General features: G+C 41.2%; 1 protein-coding gene across 1 annotated transcript; it reads left to right on the plus strand.

Annotated features, from left to right (window-relative positions):
* The first annotated feature begins 12,915 nt into the window (after nt 1-12,915).
* On the plus strand, nt 12,916-14,866 carry LOC133844346 (protein odd-skipped). The gene is made up of 2 exons (XM_062278292.1): nt 12,916-13,607; nt 13,722-14,866. The coding sequence occupies exons 1-2, from the start codon at nt 13,535-13,537 to the stop codon at nt 14,864-14,866; spliced, it is 1,218 nt and encodes a 405-aa protein (XP_062134276.1). The 5' UTR covers nt 12,916-13,534.
* Nucleotides 14,867-17,784: the final 2,918 nt, after the last annotated feature.

Here is a 17,784-nt window from a genome sequence, read left to right on the forward strand (position 1 = left end):
CACAAAATGCATCTACAGCTGCCCCTCAAAATGGACAAATGCACTTTGCAACCAAAGGGAAGGAGAAGGCTAGGGAATCTGTCTAGATTGCTGGGCTGTTAGAAGAAGTGGCACCATTTCAAAAGCAATACCATAGATGACAACTCTTTCGGCCTCGGCAAGGGAAAAATGGGTGTGTGTGTGTGTTTGTGTGTGGGTGGTTGACTGTGTAGTTGTGATTGTGGGCGTTGTCAACGACCCACTTCCCAGGGTGACGCCGATTGGGCCACAACGCTGCACACAACACAAATAGAAAAAAAAACGATAAGAGCACCAAGCAACCGTTAAGCACACTCCTAAGTGTTTTCCACGATAAAAAAGAGAAGTGTCTGTGTGTGTATAAAATTGTATTTAAGCAAACAGAGCAATTAAAAGTGAACAAGACCAGGCCGCTTTAAGTGCACCATGTTCGATAAGTTAAGGTTGCCCATGGGAAAAATTACTCTGGCTGCTGTTGCAGCCTGCCTCTAAGCAAGAGCTGCTGACTGCTGATAGCCAAGTGTCGACTGCCGAATGGGGAATGCTGACGCCCCCTATAAACACTTATTCAGATTTCGGTGATTAATATCAGAGAATTAAATAGCAACATTTAGAATATACTTGGTTTTTATTATTATTATTTTTTTTTTTGATTTTCACATGTGGCAAGTAATGTATGGTATTGATTAGAAGCACTTGAGCCTCAGATCAAGGTCTCTTATAATTGCGTCGCATATTGTTATGTATGATTTATAATTGGGAAACTAATGATATATTTCAAATAATTGCCAGCTATTGAATTGTGGTTTTGCGATAAACTTTCTAACAAGGGAATGCTTGGAGTTTTACTAAAAAAAAACAAGTAAGAAAACTACAGTCGAGTGTACTTGTATAGTACAAAAATACTAAAAAAAAATCCCAAATGGTATATACGGTATATCGATATAGTACAGCATTCAAAATATACCATAGACGGCACAAACGACCAAATTGTCAGCCAAAGCAACTAAGACCCTAAGTAAGTAGATGTTTTTGCCCATACAAAGGTATTTCTTTAAAAACTTCCACAATATTTATCTGATCGCAACCAGGAATCATAACTATAGTACTATAGTACTATAGTAATTATCGTATATACCAAAAACAATTTTATCTTTAAAAGTACGCTTGTTATTCGATTTTTTTGATTTGCGGAGGCGGAAGTGGGCGTTGCAAAAATTTGAAACAAACTTGATCTGCGAGTAAACATAAGCTGTCGAAAAAAATGATAGCTCTATCTCTTATAGTCTCTGAGATCTAGGTTTTCACACGGACAGACGGACATGGCTAGATCGCCTCGGCTGTTGACTCTGATCATGAATATATATACTTTATGGGGTCGGAGATGACTCCTTCTACCTGTTACATACATTTCCTGTCGGCACAAAGTTATAATACCCTTCTACCCTATGGGTAGCGGGTATAAAAAGCTACTATGATTAATTTCAAATGAATTTAAAATATTTGTACACTCCTGCCAACGTTTTACGTCAAATTTGTTCTATTTAAATTCAATAGAAATAAAAATTATTAATATTTCTATTTCTACCCAATGGGTAGCGGATATAAAAACTACTATGATTAATTTCAAATGAATTTAAAATATTTGTACACTCCTGCCAATGCTTTATGTTAATTTTGTTATTAATAATTTCTATTGAATTTAAAATATTAACACAAAGCAGCTAATTTGCTGACGTCAATAAAAATTGCAAAATTACACGGGCTCTAAAAGTGTTGAAGAGAAATAAGTTTAGTTCGACTGGCGTTAATTTCGTGACGTCTGTTGCCAATCGGGATTTTTTTCAATTTGTGACAAAATGGAGTTTTCTTTGCGTAGTCGTAATGGGAATGCTCTTTCTTTTGTCGCAGCCCGCTGACGTCATAAAAGTGACACACTCGCAGTTTGTTCAGTTTTATTGGATGCCCATTTGATGGGTGCTTGGATCGAGATGTTTTAATGATATTTTGGGCTCATCGTTGTCGTCCTGTTTAATGTGTGTCGTCGTCGCAGCAGGACTTAATTAGTACGCTGTTTGTGCAGATTTCGACATTCTGCAGTTATGATCCAATTTGTTGGGTTTAAGGACACATACGCTGCTCATTTGTTTGCTCATTTGTCTGGCTGTTTGCCTTGATTGTCGCCTGCTCGACTGCTCCAAACACTCACACGCCCAATCACATCGATGACCAGGATTAGCAGGCCATAAAGGACACACAGGACATGCCGTGGACAACATGTGTGCACAGCAGGCAAACAGTCAAACAGCTGCCCACTGACAAAGGAGCTGGCCAGAGCACAGGGGAGCCACTAGCCAGACTGCCAGCCAGGCCGTGATCTAATTAAAATCTGCACAAAGCATGTTCCTGAATTTGCATTGTCCTTCTGCCCCCTTCTACTTCCATGCCTGCCTTTTTGCTATCGTTATCACCGAACATCGATGACTGACGGGTAGTCAACCCAGTTGCTGAGTGGCCCAGAGTGTCAAAAGATAACTGAACAATTTCTCGAGTGGATTGGCTACAGTTTTTCTCAGTCGGTTGGAGTTGCATTTTCGTGTTTAGCCTCAAGAGCTACACACGCTACTTGAATTGAGTTTGCCTCTGCCTCAGTTTCTGCCTTCAAGTACTTGTACCTGTTTCAGGCTAATGACAATGTCTTCGGCTCCAATCACAACGATACCCTTGGTGCTTATAATGGATCCACAATATAGATCCGTGTAGATAGTACATTGCTTATCAAGCACAAGCTACAGCTAACAAATGCAACTGTCAGACTACTTTTAAAGTCTGTTTACAGACAACTACTTCACATATATCATATGCTTGTTGTCTGCACGGGAACTGGCGGATTATTTCAAATATTTCTACGATAAGATCTGGGGATCTTGTTAAAGCATTGTCTTTAAAATGTCTGAAGTACTTAAATTGACAATTAAGTGGTAATTGAAAAATTAATTTTTCATATTTCCAAACGAGGAAGGTATTTTTCACGTTGTTCCACTTCAACCGCTGATAGTGTTATAGATATTTAAATGGTTTCATAAATTTTAATGAAAATACTGTTTCTAATGAATCTTTTTTTTTAATAGACTTGTAACTAATATTTATTTAATTACTGTTAATTTGAGAATTCCTAAAAATTCCTCTGCAACTGTTTTCATTTGAAGCACAAATATAATCGTAATATGCAGAACATATAGTATTATATATATATATAACATATATACAGTATCAGATAGCAACTATTTTTCGCAGTCATTCATTAAATTTGAAGTGTATTCGTTGACAATAGCGATATGAAAAGCGCTATCAATCACGTCGACCATCAAGTACATCTTGACTTTCACCTGCGTCAACACAAGGTGCTACTGCCACCATCCACTTGTGCTTCACTAGCTCCCTGAATTGGACAAGCCCTTTTCTCCTTGCAGGGACAAGGTCGAGGTGGCAGGAAGTTGATTCGTGCGCCTACAATTCAAGGGAATCGACAATGGGTCAGCAGAGCTGTGTTTGTATAAACGCGTTCATGACTTGAAATGGCCAAAAAGGCGGAGAGGCGCGTGCGAGCAGCGACAAGAGGTAGGGAGTGAGGCATGAAGATGGGTGCGCAATGTAAACACTGTAAAAACTGGACAAGGAAAAGGAGTCGGAGGGCACGCGCAACGGCCAAACTTGAGGCATGTTTTACACGTGAATTGCAATGACAAAAAGGCCAATAAACGGGCAAAGGGAATGGAAATGAAAATGGAAATGGGCATGAGAATGGAACTGAGTACGTAAATGGGATTGAGAATGGGCAAAGTGAAGGTGAAGCGCATAAAAATTGGCATAAACAGACAGCATAGAAATGGGCAGCGAGCTAAGAAGTCGTTCCTCTGGCTCAGGGTTATTGTAGCTAAAGCTGCAGCTAAAGATGTATCTGTATCTGTATCTGTGCAGTTGGCTGTGTGTTGTCCTTCCTCCTCCACGCGACGCGTTTTATGGCTGCCGTGGATTCGTGGAAGACATTCAATTGATACGAAATTGCTGCAATATAAACGCAGTGCTGCCGATCGAGCAAGAGCAAAGCAATGCAAAGCAAGGCAAAAAGGAGGTGGATGGCTGCTCTTTGCCAAGTGGGACGGCTCATAAATGTGGCAATAAAACGATCTCACTCGTTCGCTCTCGCTTGCTCTCTAGCTGGCAAAATGGCAGCCAGGGACACGCGTGTTAGCAGCAACTGGCAAACAACAGAAGTGCAATTTGTTTGCAGCATTGTTATTGAGACAAAGTCACTGATTTTCAAGCGAGTGCCAGTGCAGAAGACACTCTCTTTGCTCTGTTCTCTCTCTCTCTCTCTCTCTCTCTCTCTCTCGGCTTACACGGCGAAGGCATCGCTCATCGCGCACAATGATGTTGCAATTATTGAACCTTCTGTATTTTCAAATTTCCATCATTAATAACACAGGCGGAGGCCAAGGTGAAGGCGAACATGAACACGTCGAACGACAACAGCAACAGCAACAGCAACGACAACATTATAGCTTGAGGAAGATGATTGCTGGACTGGAGGGAGTCCTCGGTGTAGGAGTAGGAGGACGCTGTGACCATTAGCGAGTTTCGGCGGAATACGCGTGAATTCGTTTTGTCTAACAATGCGACGACTCACTGAGCGCATCAATTGAAGGGAAAGGCAGGAATTTTCGGAATGCCAAAACGCCGCAGGTAACACCCTGTCCCTGTACCTCGGTCACTCTTTCTCTCTCTCTCTCTCTCGCTCTGTCTTACAGTCAGCGGACAAGGTACGCGCACCCATTAACGGTCCCAGCAAGGAGCCGGGCCTCAGCATAAAGATCGCCTATAATTATTCATCTTGGGTGGGGAGAGGCACAGCTTAGCACACACACAGCAATCTCCTCCAGCATCACCATAACCGTGTCCATATCCATGGTCATGGCACTCGCCTTGGGACCGCTCACTGTGTTTGTCAACGCAGATGCTAATCACAACATTAGTCCCGTGTAGATTCCACTTCAGATCGTTTTTGCTGCTTGGAGAATCGTCAGAGTTTCTTCCTCCCTCCATCTCACTCGCTCTCTCGATGTGTGCGGGATTCGCTGTGCTCGCTGCTGGCAAAAACCCAGCGTTTCTGGCTGCTTGGGCTAACCTCGGAGCCCCCTCTGGCGTATCCGTAACTCAAGGATATCCGTAATTGCGTTTGGATATCCTTAGCTTAAGTATGTCCTTATTATTATTATTATTTTGTATCTTTCGTTTCCGAGTCGGATGAAGCTGTCCGGCTATTTGCCAAACAGATAATTATTTGTGACTATTTAGCAGCAGGTTATCCTGGAGAAATAATATAGGGACAAGTGTAGAGGACGACTGCCAACTGAGCACCTGAGCGTTGAGCGTCAAATCTTGGGTTAACCAACTAACGAAGTTCGATTAGTTGCACATTAAACACAACATCGAAGAACATCGATTTGCACCAGTACTTAAATTGAAGGATATACAAGAAAAAATGGTTTGAAGAAGATATTTTTCGGATGGAGATGTTAAGGTTTACATCTTGCGTTGAAAAAATAAAGTCATTATCTTTCAGGACTGAAAATCAGCAGCTAAAGCTAAAGCGGCCTGCAAATTTCATTAAACTAAGTAAAACTCAAATGAATTAAGAAAAGAAAGGTTATATTAAAGTTGGCACTAAAATGGAATACTATTTCACCTTTTTTCAGCACACGTTGGACTTTAGGACAGCAAAATTAAAAATGAGGGAACCATTTTGAAAATTAATTACAATTGCCAAAAGCCAATAAAACGAATTTATCACATCCAAAAGATTTTTGTTCAACGATTTAGATAGATGACTACAACAAATATGTCTACTTGGTATTTAGTTTATTTATAAAAAAGAAAACTCATCTGTTTCAGCTACTATGATGAAAATTCCTTAGATTTCTAAACTCAAGTTCATCTCCTAGGGGAACTTCTCAGCACTTGTGCGGTGCAGTTTGCAAGTGTCCCCAATGTTTTCAGTATTTCTGAAACCGAAACCAAAGCCATGGTGTCTGTTAGGTCTACGAGTGCTTGGAATAAGTGGTGTTGTTGTCAAAACGAAACCAAACAATCTTCAAATGACAACCGAGTGCGGTTCAGTAGGAAATCAACTGGAAATCCACTTGATCAGAGAGCCGAACGGGGAACTACTGTTTAAATGCAATCGCAAGTAATTCCTCGAACTGGACATTAGCCCTAAGTGACTTGGACTTTGTAGTTAGAGCCTTTAAAGTGCAAAAGAGGCATGCAACATGCACTTGAAGTGCCAAATACAATGGACCACTGCGGCCAGAGGCCACCCAAGTGCAGTGTGTGCAAGTTTAGTTTCATTTGCAATTAAATCTTAATGATTTTTCGTAGCTAACTTTGCTGGCAGCCACTTGTGGCAAGCAGTAGGAGCTGCAGCAGCAACATCTATAGCTTAGAGTCACAGAGTCTGCGACAATTAGTCTGCCGCTGTAAACAAAGTGCAGTGCAAAGAGTTTTCAGAATTGTTATCGACAAAGGATTTGGCATCGTGTTACCAAGAGGAGTTGCTGTGCTGGAACATTACATAATTTATGGATAGCGCCGCACTGTAAACATACCAAATGACCGAATAACCAGCACCAAGAGCATGTAATCGGAGCAAAGCAAAAGGAGCTAAGCTAAGGTCAAAAGTACTTGACACTCGCAACACTCGCAATGAAGTGGCGCTGAAGGATATGCCAAAAAAAAAAAAACCGAAAAAAGGATCTGGTGGGTCGCACATGTTTGCAGTCATAAATCAGTGAATGTTATGGCTGACTTGGCTTGTCTCTCATGTCATTTTGGAAAACGCATTTTCACACTTTTCGTCGCCCCGTAATTTGAATACTTTACAAGCGTTCGCTGGAAAACTCAACCAACTGAACTCAGCTCTCGAGCTCAGCATTATTAATTACACACTTGGATTGGATTTCTAAACTGTGAGCACTCACTGATTGGAGCTGTTGCCTGTAAGTGATATGCCCCCCGGGGTCCAGCTATATATACAATGTGTACATACATAGATCTGAATCTGAACGCGTTAACGTGACCTATCAATGGGTGGGCGTATATCATTAATAGCGCTTTAATTAGACAGTTTCAGCGCAACAGCTACACAGCTTCAGGTTCAATAGATCAGCGCTCACCAGTCGATTCTCGCACAACGGGTGTCAGCTTTTGGAGCAAATTGAAAAAACAAAAAAACATAAAATTCAATGAGACTCGCCAAAGAGTCGAAATCAATTAGGCCTCTGTCTCTCTAGCTGAAAAAGGTAATTCATTAATCACGGCGTCGTTTTCGTTGCCGTTGTCGCTTTTGTTTTTGATTGGACAACGCGTAGCCGCCATTTGCCGCCATGTTGCTAAATCACAAAACCAAATAAAACATAAAAAAAAACCAAGAAAAAATAATAAATAATAAAAGCAAAAAAAAAGGAAATAACAAAACTGTTAAGAAAATATGAAAATCAACAGCCGGCGAAATATGAAAGCGACGCGACTTTATGACAAACGCGGCGGCTAAAATCAAAGTTACTGAAATCGTAAAGGTGTTTGTTGTAGGCTGTTGTTGCCCCCTCTCGCTCTCTCGCTCACGCGCTCACTCATCACTTTTTCCTCATTTTATTAGATTTGGTTTCAACGCGATTTTGCGACATTTCTGTTACCAGCGCTTATCAGCTTGACTCAATTTTATGACCCACACAAACATGGCAGAGTCAAAGAGACAGACAGCAAGAGCGAGGGAGCGAAAGACAGAGAGAGAGAGAGATAGAGGCAGAGTTAGAGAGTGAGATAGGCGAAAGAGTTAAATATCGCGGGGGCGGTCGAAGAGGAGCGCTAATGTGACCAGTAATTGTCGCTGCTCAGCCCAGGATCAATCTAATTATTTTGCCAAATAAATACAACCCTTTTGGGCTAAACCCTTTTCGCTAATTCGCCACACAGCCAAACACAAAATTCTCAGCTGCAGATACAGTATCTGCAAGATACGCACACTCACTTGCACACACTCACACTGAGAAAGTACTGCTAGCTGCTGCTAATCCCTGCTCGCGACTCCTTTTGGCCAATTTTCCAGGTATCCTTCGAGTAGGCAAGGAGTAAAAGTGCGTCGCGCCCACCACAAGGCGCACACAATGAGAGCGATCACATTTTAGGGTTAGGCTGAACTGCTCTCCGTCCGTCCGTCTGTCTCTCTGTCTGTCCTGACTGCCTGCAGCTACCTGACAACCCTGTTTAATTACTACGGTAAAGGGTACACCCCTTTTAGTTACGGCCCGTCGTGAAAATCGTGAGCAATGTTTTGGTTTTTGGTCGCGGCAACTTATGGTCGTTGTCGTTGTCCAATGTCCTTGGTCGCTCACTTTAACGATGTTTCGCCGATATTTTTGATACTTTGATTGCCAGAGTTTCGCGTGTGTGTTTTCGCGGGCGTGACGTCTTTATGGTGTGTTTAGATACTTTTCGCAAGCAATGCGAATTGCAACAATGCCCAAAATGCACCCGTCTAACCTTGACTTTAACATTTTGCACACACATCCCATCCCTTTACAATATTGTTAATGGTAATAGCGCATATTTACCTAATTATAAAAGCGCATTTGGCCCAGTCCACATTCAAGGCCTGAAATAATTTCAATATTTCGGTACTTTTACTTTTGCAACTTTTTGTGCAGTTTGCAGTTTTCGTGGCTGCATTTTCTGGGTACTTCCATATTTTTTTTGTTTTGAAAATTGCTTCCTTGTTTCGCCTTGAAATCGGCTTCAAAGTCAGTGAGATTTTAAGTTGAAAAAGTATGCAGTTTGAAGACGAGAAGAGTCTAAAGAAAATAAATGAAAGGGGTTTAAATAAAATTTTGAAGAATAAGCATTTGCCTCCTATTGATTACATATTATTATTTATTTATTTACATGTTAATTATTCCACAGAATAATATAATAACTAAAAGAAAGGAGTGCTAGCAACTAAGGCCATCGACTCGCATATTGATTACTTAAGATATAACGAATATTCTAAAATAGTTTTCAATCCATTTTCATTTCATTTCATTCATTTCATTTCATTTATCCATTTCACTTTATTACAAAACTAATTAAAACAAAAATAAATGGAGGCTGCAAAAGGGGCGTGTTTTACCTCAAAATGAGTTAATAATCATGAAAGGCATATGGTTCTTGAGATTTATAAACGTTTTTTCCATCATTATTAAGTTCATATCACAATAAAAATCGAATTTTTATAGATTTCTGAGAACAATTTGAAGGTCAATATGGTATAAAATGCACCATATTTTAGAACCAGCATAAAGCCACCTAAAAGTCGCAGTAATTAAAGTACAAAAAAAAAACAGTTTTAATGTGAAAAAATACCAATCTGTGTAAAAAGTCAAGAGAAATAACAGCAAAATGTTTTTTGAACATTAGCATTTTTGGTCCGCGACTTGCAGTGGAAAAACTGTGCAGACAATGCAGACTTTGCACTAAAAAATCTAATTTTTTTCGACGAAATGTAAAAAAAAACAAAACAAACATAAATGAAGCACAAAAAAATATGACAAAAATTGCTAAAAACCAGGTCAGGCCAGGGGCCAAGGGACACATTACTTCTGCGAAGCGCAAACAAATTTTTATGGCTCAGAAAAAAAGAAGACCAACAAAAAATCACAGAGAGAGAGAGAGAGAGAAGAAATGTAGTCCAAGTAAGTTGTCAATATACTTGGGCATAGTGTTTTATGATGATTTTGTTTTTTGCTGCTCTCGTTGTTATATTTTTTACGCTCCAAATTTGTGCGACACAAAAGACAGACCCGCCCAGGTCGAAGCTACTAATGTCGAGCACTGCGATCTTGACGGTTTTTATGGTTTTATGGCCTAATTGAATGCACAGCAATGACTTCTTTATTGGTGCAGTATTCTAGGACTAGGTTTAGGTCCTTGGCCAGGATCAGTCTCACAGTCTTTTTTATGAGCTGTGCTAAGTGCACGGACAGTTTCTGTTTCCGTTTCCGCATTGCAAGACGCGCTCTCTCTCGCTCTCTCTCTCGATCTCGCTGTATGCAAATACATGTGTGGCCAAGTTATAATCCTTTATGCATGTGTCGATGTTTAGCATGGCAGGAAGTTGACAGTTGATGTCGTATATCATATGGTAGTATAATCGAGTATGTTGCGAGCTGGGAAATATTCGGTCTGTGTCTTTCATGTGTCGCACTCTCACTCGCACTCTGACTCATCCACAATCCGTCTGTCCCTCTGTCCGTCTGACTGACTCTGTTTGTGTTTTTATCTTTTTATTTATTTATTTGTTTTTGTACACTTATGACATGATGTTAATTACTGCGCGTGGATTCGGAATGGGCAGCGGAAAGGCAATGGGAACCACTTTGAAATGAAAAAGTTCGCCGACTGTTTGCCAAGTGTCAACACGTCGACAGTTGCTGGTTGCTGGTTGTCGGTTGTCGGTTGCCAAACCAGCCAAGAAAGCTGCCATCCACCAAAGACACAAAGCGGAACACTAAGTACAACCAACAACAACAGTACAACAGCAACAACAAACAATCGTCGCGTGGAAATTTCTTGGCCAGGATATTTGATTTAGCCGGTTGACATTGCCTATTTCCCTTTACTGGCTCGCGATTGTTGTCTTAAAGAATTGGGAAAATTGACGAAAAATTGTTGTGTAAATATTTTGTAATTGGCTTTCGTCGGCACGGTTGTGACTTTTGCATTGAGTTTCCCCGCTAAAAGTCAAAAACGCCGTAAGCTGGCAACAACGAACAAGTCTCCGTCGTTAGTTGCCGTCTTAGTCGTTGCACGGCTTTTTTTTGGGTAAAACCCCAAGGGACAATGGAAATGTTTAATTAATGAAATGACAGCCGTCGATTTGGTAATGTGTGGTAAAACCAGTCAAGCAATTTAATCCTTGTGGGAAACTTGACAACCAACGGCAACATATGAAATATGTAGAAAAATATATATAAAGATCCTAAACGGAAGTAAAAGTATTTCGTTAAATATTTTTCCTACATTTTTCTAGAGTTATTTCTACACGTTCTTGAGTGCCAAATCAAAAGAGCACGTTTCACGACATTGTAAATCCTAACCCTATCTTTCACATATACATTTTATGGCATAAAATGGCATTATAAATTGAGCACTAACCGCCCGTTGATAAGCAGCAAAATTTGCTTAGCTTATTTTGCAGTTCGTAGAAAGAAATCTTTTTCGATAACCGACTAAAAAACGGTGAACGCAAGTGTAGTTTGATTACCGATTTTATTACTGCTCTAGCAATGTAAAATAAAATAATACTCATTTCAATAATACTCTTTTTTAATTATATACTTCATTTGTAGCTTTATTTTAATAAGTTTAACTAAATGACACCTTCCGTTGCCCATAGAAAATTGCCAGTAATGAGTTTCTCAATTTGATATGCTACAAACAAGATGCTTGAACTATCTCGTTTAGCTGTAATAGCAATAATGAGTACAGTAGAGAAAATCATCAGCAATTCAATTTTCCATCATTTTATAGCTAAACTAAAGATTTGCGATTTCATGCTGAATTGTGATTATATAATGGGCGAAATTATTGTAATGCATTAATTTGCTATTGCAAATTGCTACACTTGAAGAAAAAATGGAGAAAATTGCTTAAAACAAATAATAACGAAAAACAGAATAATAGTTTAGGCAATATGTTAAATAAAAAAAATGTTTCAGAAAACGAAGTTTTGATTATATGAAATATTTTGAGATTCTTTGTGGTATCGTTAATGAGAAGTCAGATTCTAACATTGCTAAACTACTAATTATAATCATGACTTTATGAAAAATTATAAATTCCTGAAAAATATACAAATTTCTTAAAATTTCAATTTCAATGCATATTCATTTTGTATAAAATTAAAGCACTTGTAAAATTATCATAAATGATGTGATGGAAAATGATAAATTGAAGCATCTCATTCGCCCGCCGAAAAATGACTTTTCACAACATTTTGCTTTGATGAGGCTAATTGAATTTTGCGTTGAAAGTGTAAAGCGGAAAACAGGGTAGATAGGCAAATGGGAGAGATGGGAAATGGTAAATGGAACAAGGCAAAACGTGGGAGGTAATCAAAAAAAGTGATTTCTGATTTGTATGGCAAATTAAAATTTAAATGTAAACGAATCAGGCATAAACGCACACACTGACAGCTCATACACACACATATCCACTAACAAAAAGGGCAACAACAGGGACAATAGATTACAATATCCTGGGGCGAGGCAAAAAGCAGCACGAGCAACAGCAGCAGGAGCAGGACACACAGGCCCAGCTGGCCGGGGCATGCGCCTGGGTGGGATGCGGGTCTGATGGTCTGATGGCTGCCTGCCAGCAGCAGCAGCAGCAGCATCGACGGCAGCATCGACAGCAGCAGCAGCAACGGCAGCCGACAACGGCGTCCGACCATCAGCCCAACGGTTTCCGCTTGTTTACTGCCAGAGCGAGAGACGATGCCCAAGCCCGGCCAAGCCGAGCCAGCGAGACGGAGTCGTGGAGTCCCTGTGCATGTTGTTGTCGTTGTGTGTTGCCGAACACGCGCGCAGAGTGCAGACAACAGCGACAACAACAACAACAACAGCAACAGCCGAATAAACGAAAGACTGAAAAAAGAACGACGACAACAGCAACAACAAGAGATACTGTATACGGCAGCCGTTGGGAGTGGAAATCAACCAATCCGAACGCTTCACAGGGCAGCAGGTAGGCGTGTACGTATCTGCCATTTCCAAATAAATTCAACCCCGACAACAACAGCAAAAGCAAAAGCAACAGCAACAACAACAACTACAGGCAACGGAAAGAACTATGCAAAGCCAGCTGCTGCTGCTGCTGTTGGTTCGCTTCAAAACCGGTCGACGACGCCGCAGTTGCATTCAGTTATTAACGAGCGCTACTCACAGCTACAGCAACGGCAGCAGCGGCAGCCACAGCAGCAGCAGCAACAGCCACAGCAGAAGTCACTTCACTCAACCAACACAGACACACACGCACACATCGAGTGAGAGAGCGAGAGAGGAAGAGAGCCGAGATAAGCATACACACACACACACACGTACACACATCGTCGTTTTGCCTTTTCACGAGTTTGAGTCGGAGAGCGCGGCACGCAAACAGAATTCAGTTTGAGTTGAGACGTTGTCGTGGGCACGTCGCAGCAAAGAGAAGAGCGCAGTAACACAACTATAACTACAACTACAACTACAGCTACAACCATACATAGCAAAGCAAAGCACAAAAGACGTAAAAATAATCAGACACTATACAAACGCTTAGTGCCAAGTGACAGTGCAGAAAAATAAAAGATCCAAATCAAAGTGCTAAACAAAAACTAAAAGCTAAGAAAGCAAAAGAAACACACAAAATAAAAGCAGGGAATATGTCTTCAACTTCGGCCTCGCCCATCAGCAACATAACCGTGGACGACGAGCTTAACATAAGCAGAGAACAAGGTAAGCACAAGCAACAACAACAAATTACAATCAAACCGCCGAATTGCCGACGGCAAAACTCTATGCTTCAAATGTGCAACTAAAATTAATACATATTTCATTTGCTTTTACCAGATTTTGCCGAGGAGGATTTCATTGTTATCAAGGAGGAGCGCGAAAGCAGCTTGTCGCCAATGTTGACGCCACCGCACACGCCCACCGAGGAGCCAATGCCACGACGTGTCGCGCCAGAGGAGTCGGTGGCCACACAGTTGCACATGCGACACATGGCGCACTATCAGCAACAGCAACAGCAGCAGCAACAACAGCAGCAACATCATCAGCAGCATCGTCTGTGGCTGCAGATGCAGCAGCAGCAACAACAACAACAACAGCATCCACATGGCCACTATCCAGTCTATGCTGGGGCCAATGCCGATCCTGTTGCAGTGCATCAGCAGGCGCTGCTGATGAATCAATGGATACGCAATGCTGCCATCTACCAGCAGCAGCAGCAACAACAGGCAGCAGCTGCCGCAGCACAGGGACATCACCATCATCATGGGCATCCCCATCACCATGGCCATCATCATGGTCATGCGGCACATGGTCATGCCCCAGCCCATGGCCATCCGCATGTCCGCCCCTATCCCGCTGGACTGCACAATCTGCATGCAGCCGCTCGCCACTTTGGTGTTCTACCCAAACTGCAGCTGAGCGGTGCAGCAGGAGCAGCAGCCGCTGCTGCGGCAGGCGGCAGCGGTGGCAGCAGTCGCCCCAAGAAGCAGTTCATCTGCAAGTACTGTAATCGCCAGTTCACAAAATCGTACAATCTGCTGATCCATGAGCGCACACACACCGATGAGCGTCCCTATTCCTGTGATATCTGCGGCAAGGCGTTCAGGCGTCAGGATCATTTGCGTGACCATCGCTACATTCACTCCAAGGAGAAGCCCTTCAAGTGCAACGATTGCGGCAAAGGCTTCTGCCAGTCGCGCACTCTGGCCGTGCACAAGGTGACCCATCTGGAGGAGGGACCCCACAAGTGCAACATCTGCCATCGCAGCTTCAATCAGCGTGCCAATCTCAAGAGTCATCTGCAGAGTCACAGCGAATCGGCCACGAGCGCAGCAGCCGCAGCCCAGGCAGCGCCAACATCGCCACCACAGACAACGCCAGCTCCTCAGTTGGTCAGTCCGGTGGATCTGTCCTCGTCGGCTGCCCCGGAGCGTCCCAAGCGTGCGTTGGGCTTCACCATTGATGAGATCATGAGCAGATAGAGCAAGCGGAGTGGATGCAAAATGTATTGGTTTTATGTTCAGGATGCCAAATGCACAACATCCAGTTCCAATTCCAGTTCCAGTTACAGACTGCCGAGCGCCGCCAGGCATGGGAAGTGCCTGGCCTGGAGTCGCAATCAGCAGCAGCTGGAGCAGCAGCAGCAAGAGCAGCGTTCTCCAGGAGGGATCGCCACAGTCCCCAGTGAAAGGACGATCAAAGAGTCACACAACTAGCCCAATCGATGCTATATAATAACCGATCTTATATAGATATCCGATTGTGTCTACAACTGAGTAATGAATGCCAAAGTAGAATCAAAAGAGAAAAAGAATATATAACAGTAAAAAGTATTGCGAACAATTCCAAAATATATCAAGCAAGAAGAGAAGATTAGGAGAGTGAAAGCAAAAAAATAGAAAATATTTAGAGAGATTTCTTCAGCCACAAGATAACTGTAAAACTATAGTTTAGATTATAATTTATGTTAATTATTTAAATGCTAATCGTATGTACCTTATAGCTATAGTTAGCCGGATTCTTCAGTTTGTAATCGTTATAACCAATATACATATATACCAATACCAATTCCCAGATAAACCTCAGACCCGAAATCGGGACTATATACAAAGACTGTATTATTTGTTTATGTTAATCAATAAAAATAAATCAATCAATCAACCAATCAAACAATCGTTCGAGCGATTCGTTAACTTTAGTTAAGTGTTATAACATTTTAGTATGACAATTTTACGATTATTATAAAAGACAAGTTCTCTACCGATGTATATGTATGTATTTAGGCTGACTAAGCACAAAGACATAACGATCTCATTATCGTAGTTATGCATGTATATAAGTAAGTGTATAGTATAGATTTAAGTATATGTATATGATAAAGAATGAAAGATATCGCAATATAGTATATATATATCTGCATATATATAAATATAAACGAGCAATTGCTAAAACTGAAACTCATTTTATTGTTTTTACTCCAACATTTTTTTTTATTTTGGCTTTGTCATGGCGACTAGTAAATACACAAAGTGGATAATGCTAGAAATACGTCTAATATTTGGAAGGGTTCCATGCACCCATTCGTATGATAATTTAACTGCTGAATTATCAAAATAGAGGTGAACTTCATTTTAATCTGATAATCGCAAATACCTCTACAATACTTTCGGGAACTATTCTTTATTAGAATATCGTTCTTCATTATAAAAATGTATAGTAGAAGGTATGTATAGGTTATAATGTCATGAACTAGAAATTCTTGAAATAAGAGCATAAGAGTAAAGTACCCATTTATTTTATAAAGATTGTTCAATTTCTGAAACTGATTAATGACTTCCTTTTATGATAGGAAAATGAAAAAAAAGCTTTATATTTCTAAATATTTCCCCAGTTGGCTATTATAATATGGTCTTATCGCCAACAACAAATTCCATATACCCGGCGCAACAAAGTACGGATTCAATAGCCTACTACTTTAAAGCAATGAAACGTTTCCATAAATTTTGCAATATTGTTTCGAGACGAAAAAATGCTGTCAAAAAAGATATTGGACATGTTATGCATAACTCAAATCGTTTCATATTTTAGATGTTTCTATTAATTTTCAAGATTCCAATTAAGAGCATCCGATGCTCTCTAAAAGGCAACTCGTTCATATTTAAAACTGTCGCAATGTCGAATTTATGGAAACTCTCAAATTGAATGTTCATTCGGAAACTTTTGTTTATGCTGCGGACACGAGTTTTTGTTTTTGTTTTTGGTTTTTTGTTTGGGGTGTGGTCTGAACGCTGAATTGCTGTAGGTTGTGGGTTCTTAAGAAGACGTTGGGAGTCGCATTGGCACAGTGGTTAGGAACGTGCCAAATGGCAATATTGAGACAATTGTCTATTGTTTGCACTGTGGGTGCCATTTCTGGATCAACTAAGCCATTAGCACGCGCACTACTAGGAACTGTCTTCTATATATATGGTGTATAGTATATATAAAGCCAAGATTGCGATCTATTCTTTTAATTGAGGTTGAGGTTGGCCTGTGTACTGTTGTGGTAGTAAGGGTAGTTTTTGCCCGCATGCCACATGAAGTGGCAGGTCTTCGTTCTTGGGCTGATTGGTCCAGCTGCCAGCTCAATTTTCTTCATATAGACTCGTATATCCATCGATGACACTGCCATTATGGCCATGTACAATTGATTTTGGGCCAAGTAAAATGTTCTCGACAGTCAACTGTCAACTGTCGAATGCAAAATGGAATGGTATTGCAGCAAGAAAGTGAGGCATTGATGTCTACATTGCAGAATGCATCAGCTGTGGCGTCCTAGGTGGCAGAAAAAGTAACCAGGATGCGCCCTCCTGCCACGCCTGCCAGATAGAGTAAGAGAGAGAGAGATCCTCAATCTGTGCTGAGCTGATAGCCTGTGGATCTGTTGGCCAGTGGGTTGGCCAGCCATGCAGTGCGAGATCTCGGTCTTATCTGCTGGTCAACCAAAGAACTTGTTGCACACACACTCTACGATCTATGTAGGACTTGGGTTTGGGTCTGTTTTGGCAACAGTTCGCCACAGGATGTGTTGTGTTGCTGGGCATTGTGGCCGAAGGATGCAAACTGTGGCAAGGTACATGTCGCATTCGACACACATTGTCCACAAACAGGCCCATAATTGCACGAATCCGCACTGCGTACAACCAAAATATTTTGTGAAAGTCACAGCGGGCGGGCCAAGCAGAAAGACAGCCAGACAAACAGATAGACTGACAAGGATAACTCTCAGTCAGAATTATCCTGTGTGTGTATGTGAGTGTGTGTTTGTTTTGTCTGTCCGTGTGATGGATATATTGTCGCCTTTTGCTCTCGCACTGCCAACGGGGTTTTGTCTCTGTGTCGTTTTTTAGGCCACAATTAA

The sequence above is a fragment of the Drosophila sulfurigaster genome, chromosome 2L, assembly GCF_023558435.1.
Source record: "Drosophila sulfurigaster albostrigata strain 15112-1811.04 chromosome 2L, ASM2355843v2, whole genome shotgun sequence".
Taxonomy (NCBI): Eukaryota; Metazoa; Arthropoda; class Insecta; order Diptera; family Drosophilidae; genus Drosophila; species Drosophila sulfurigaster.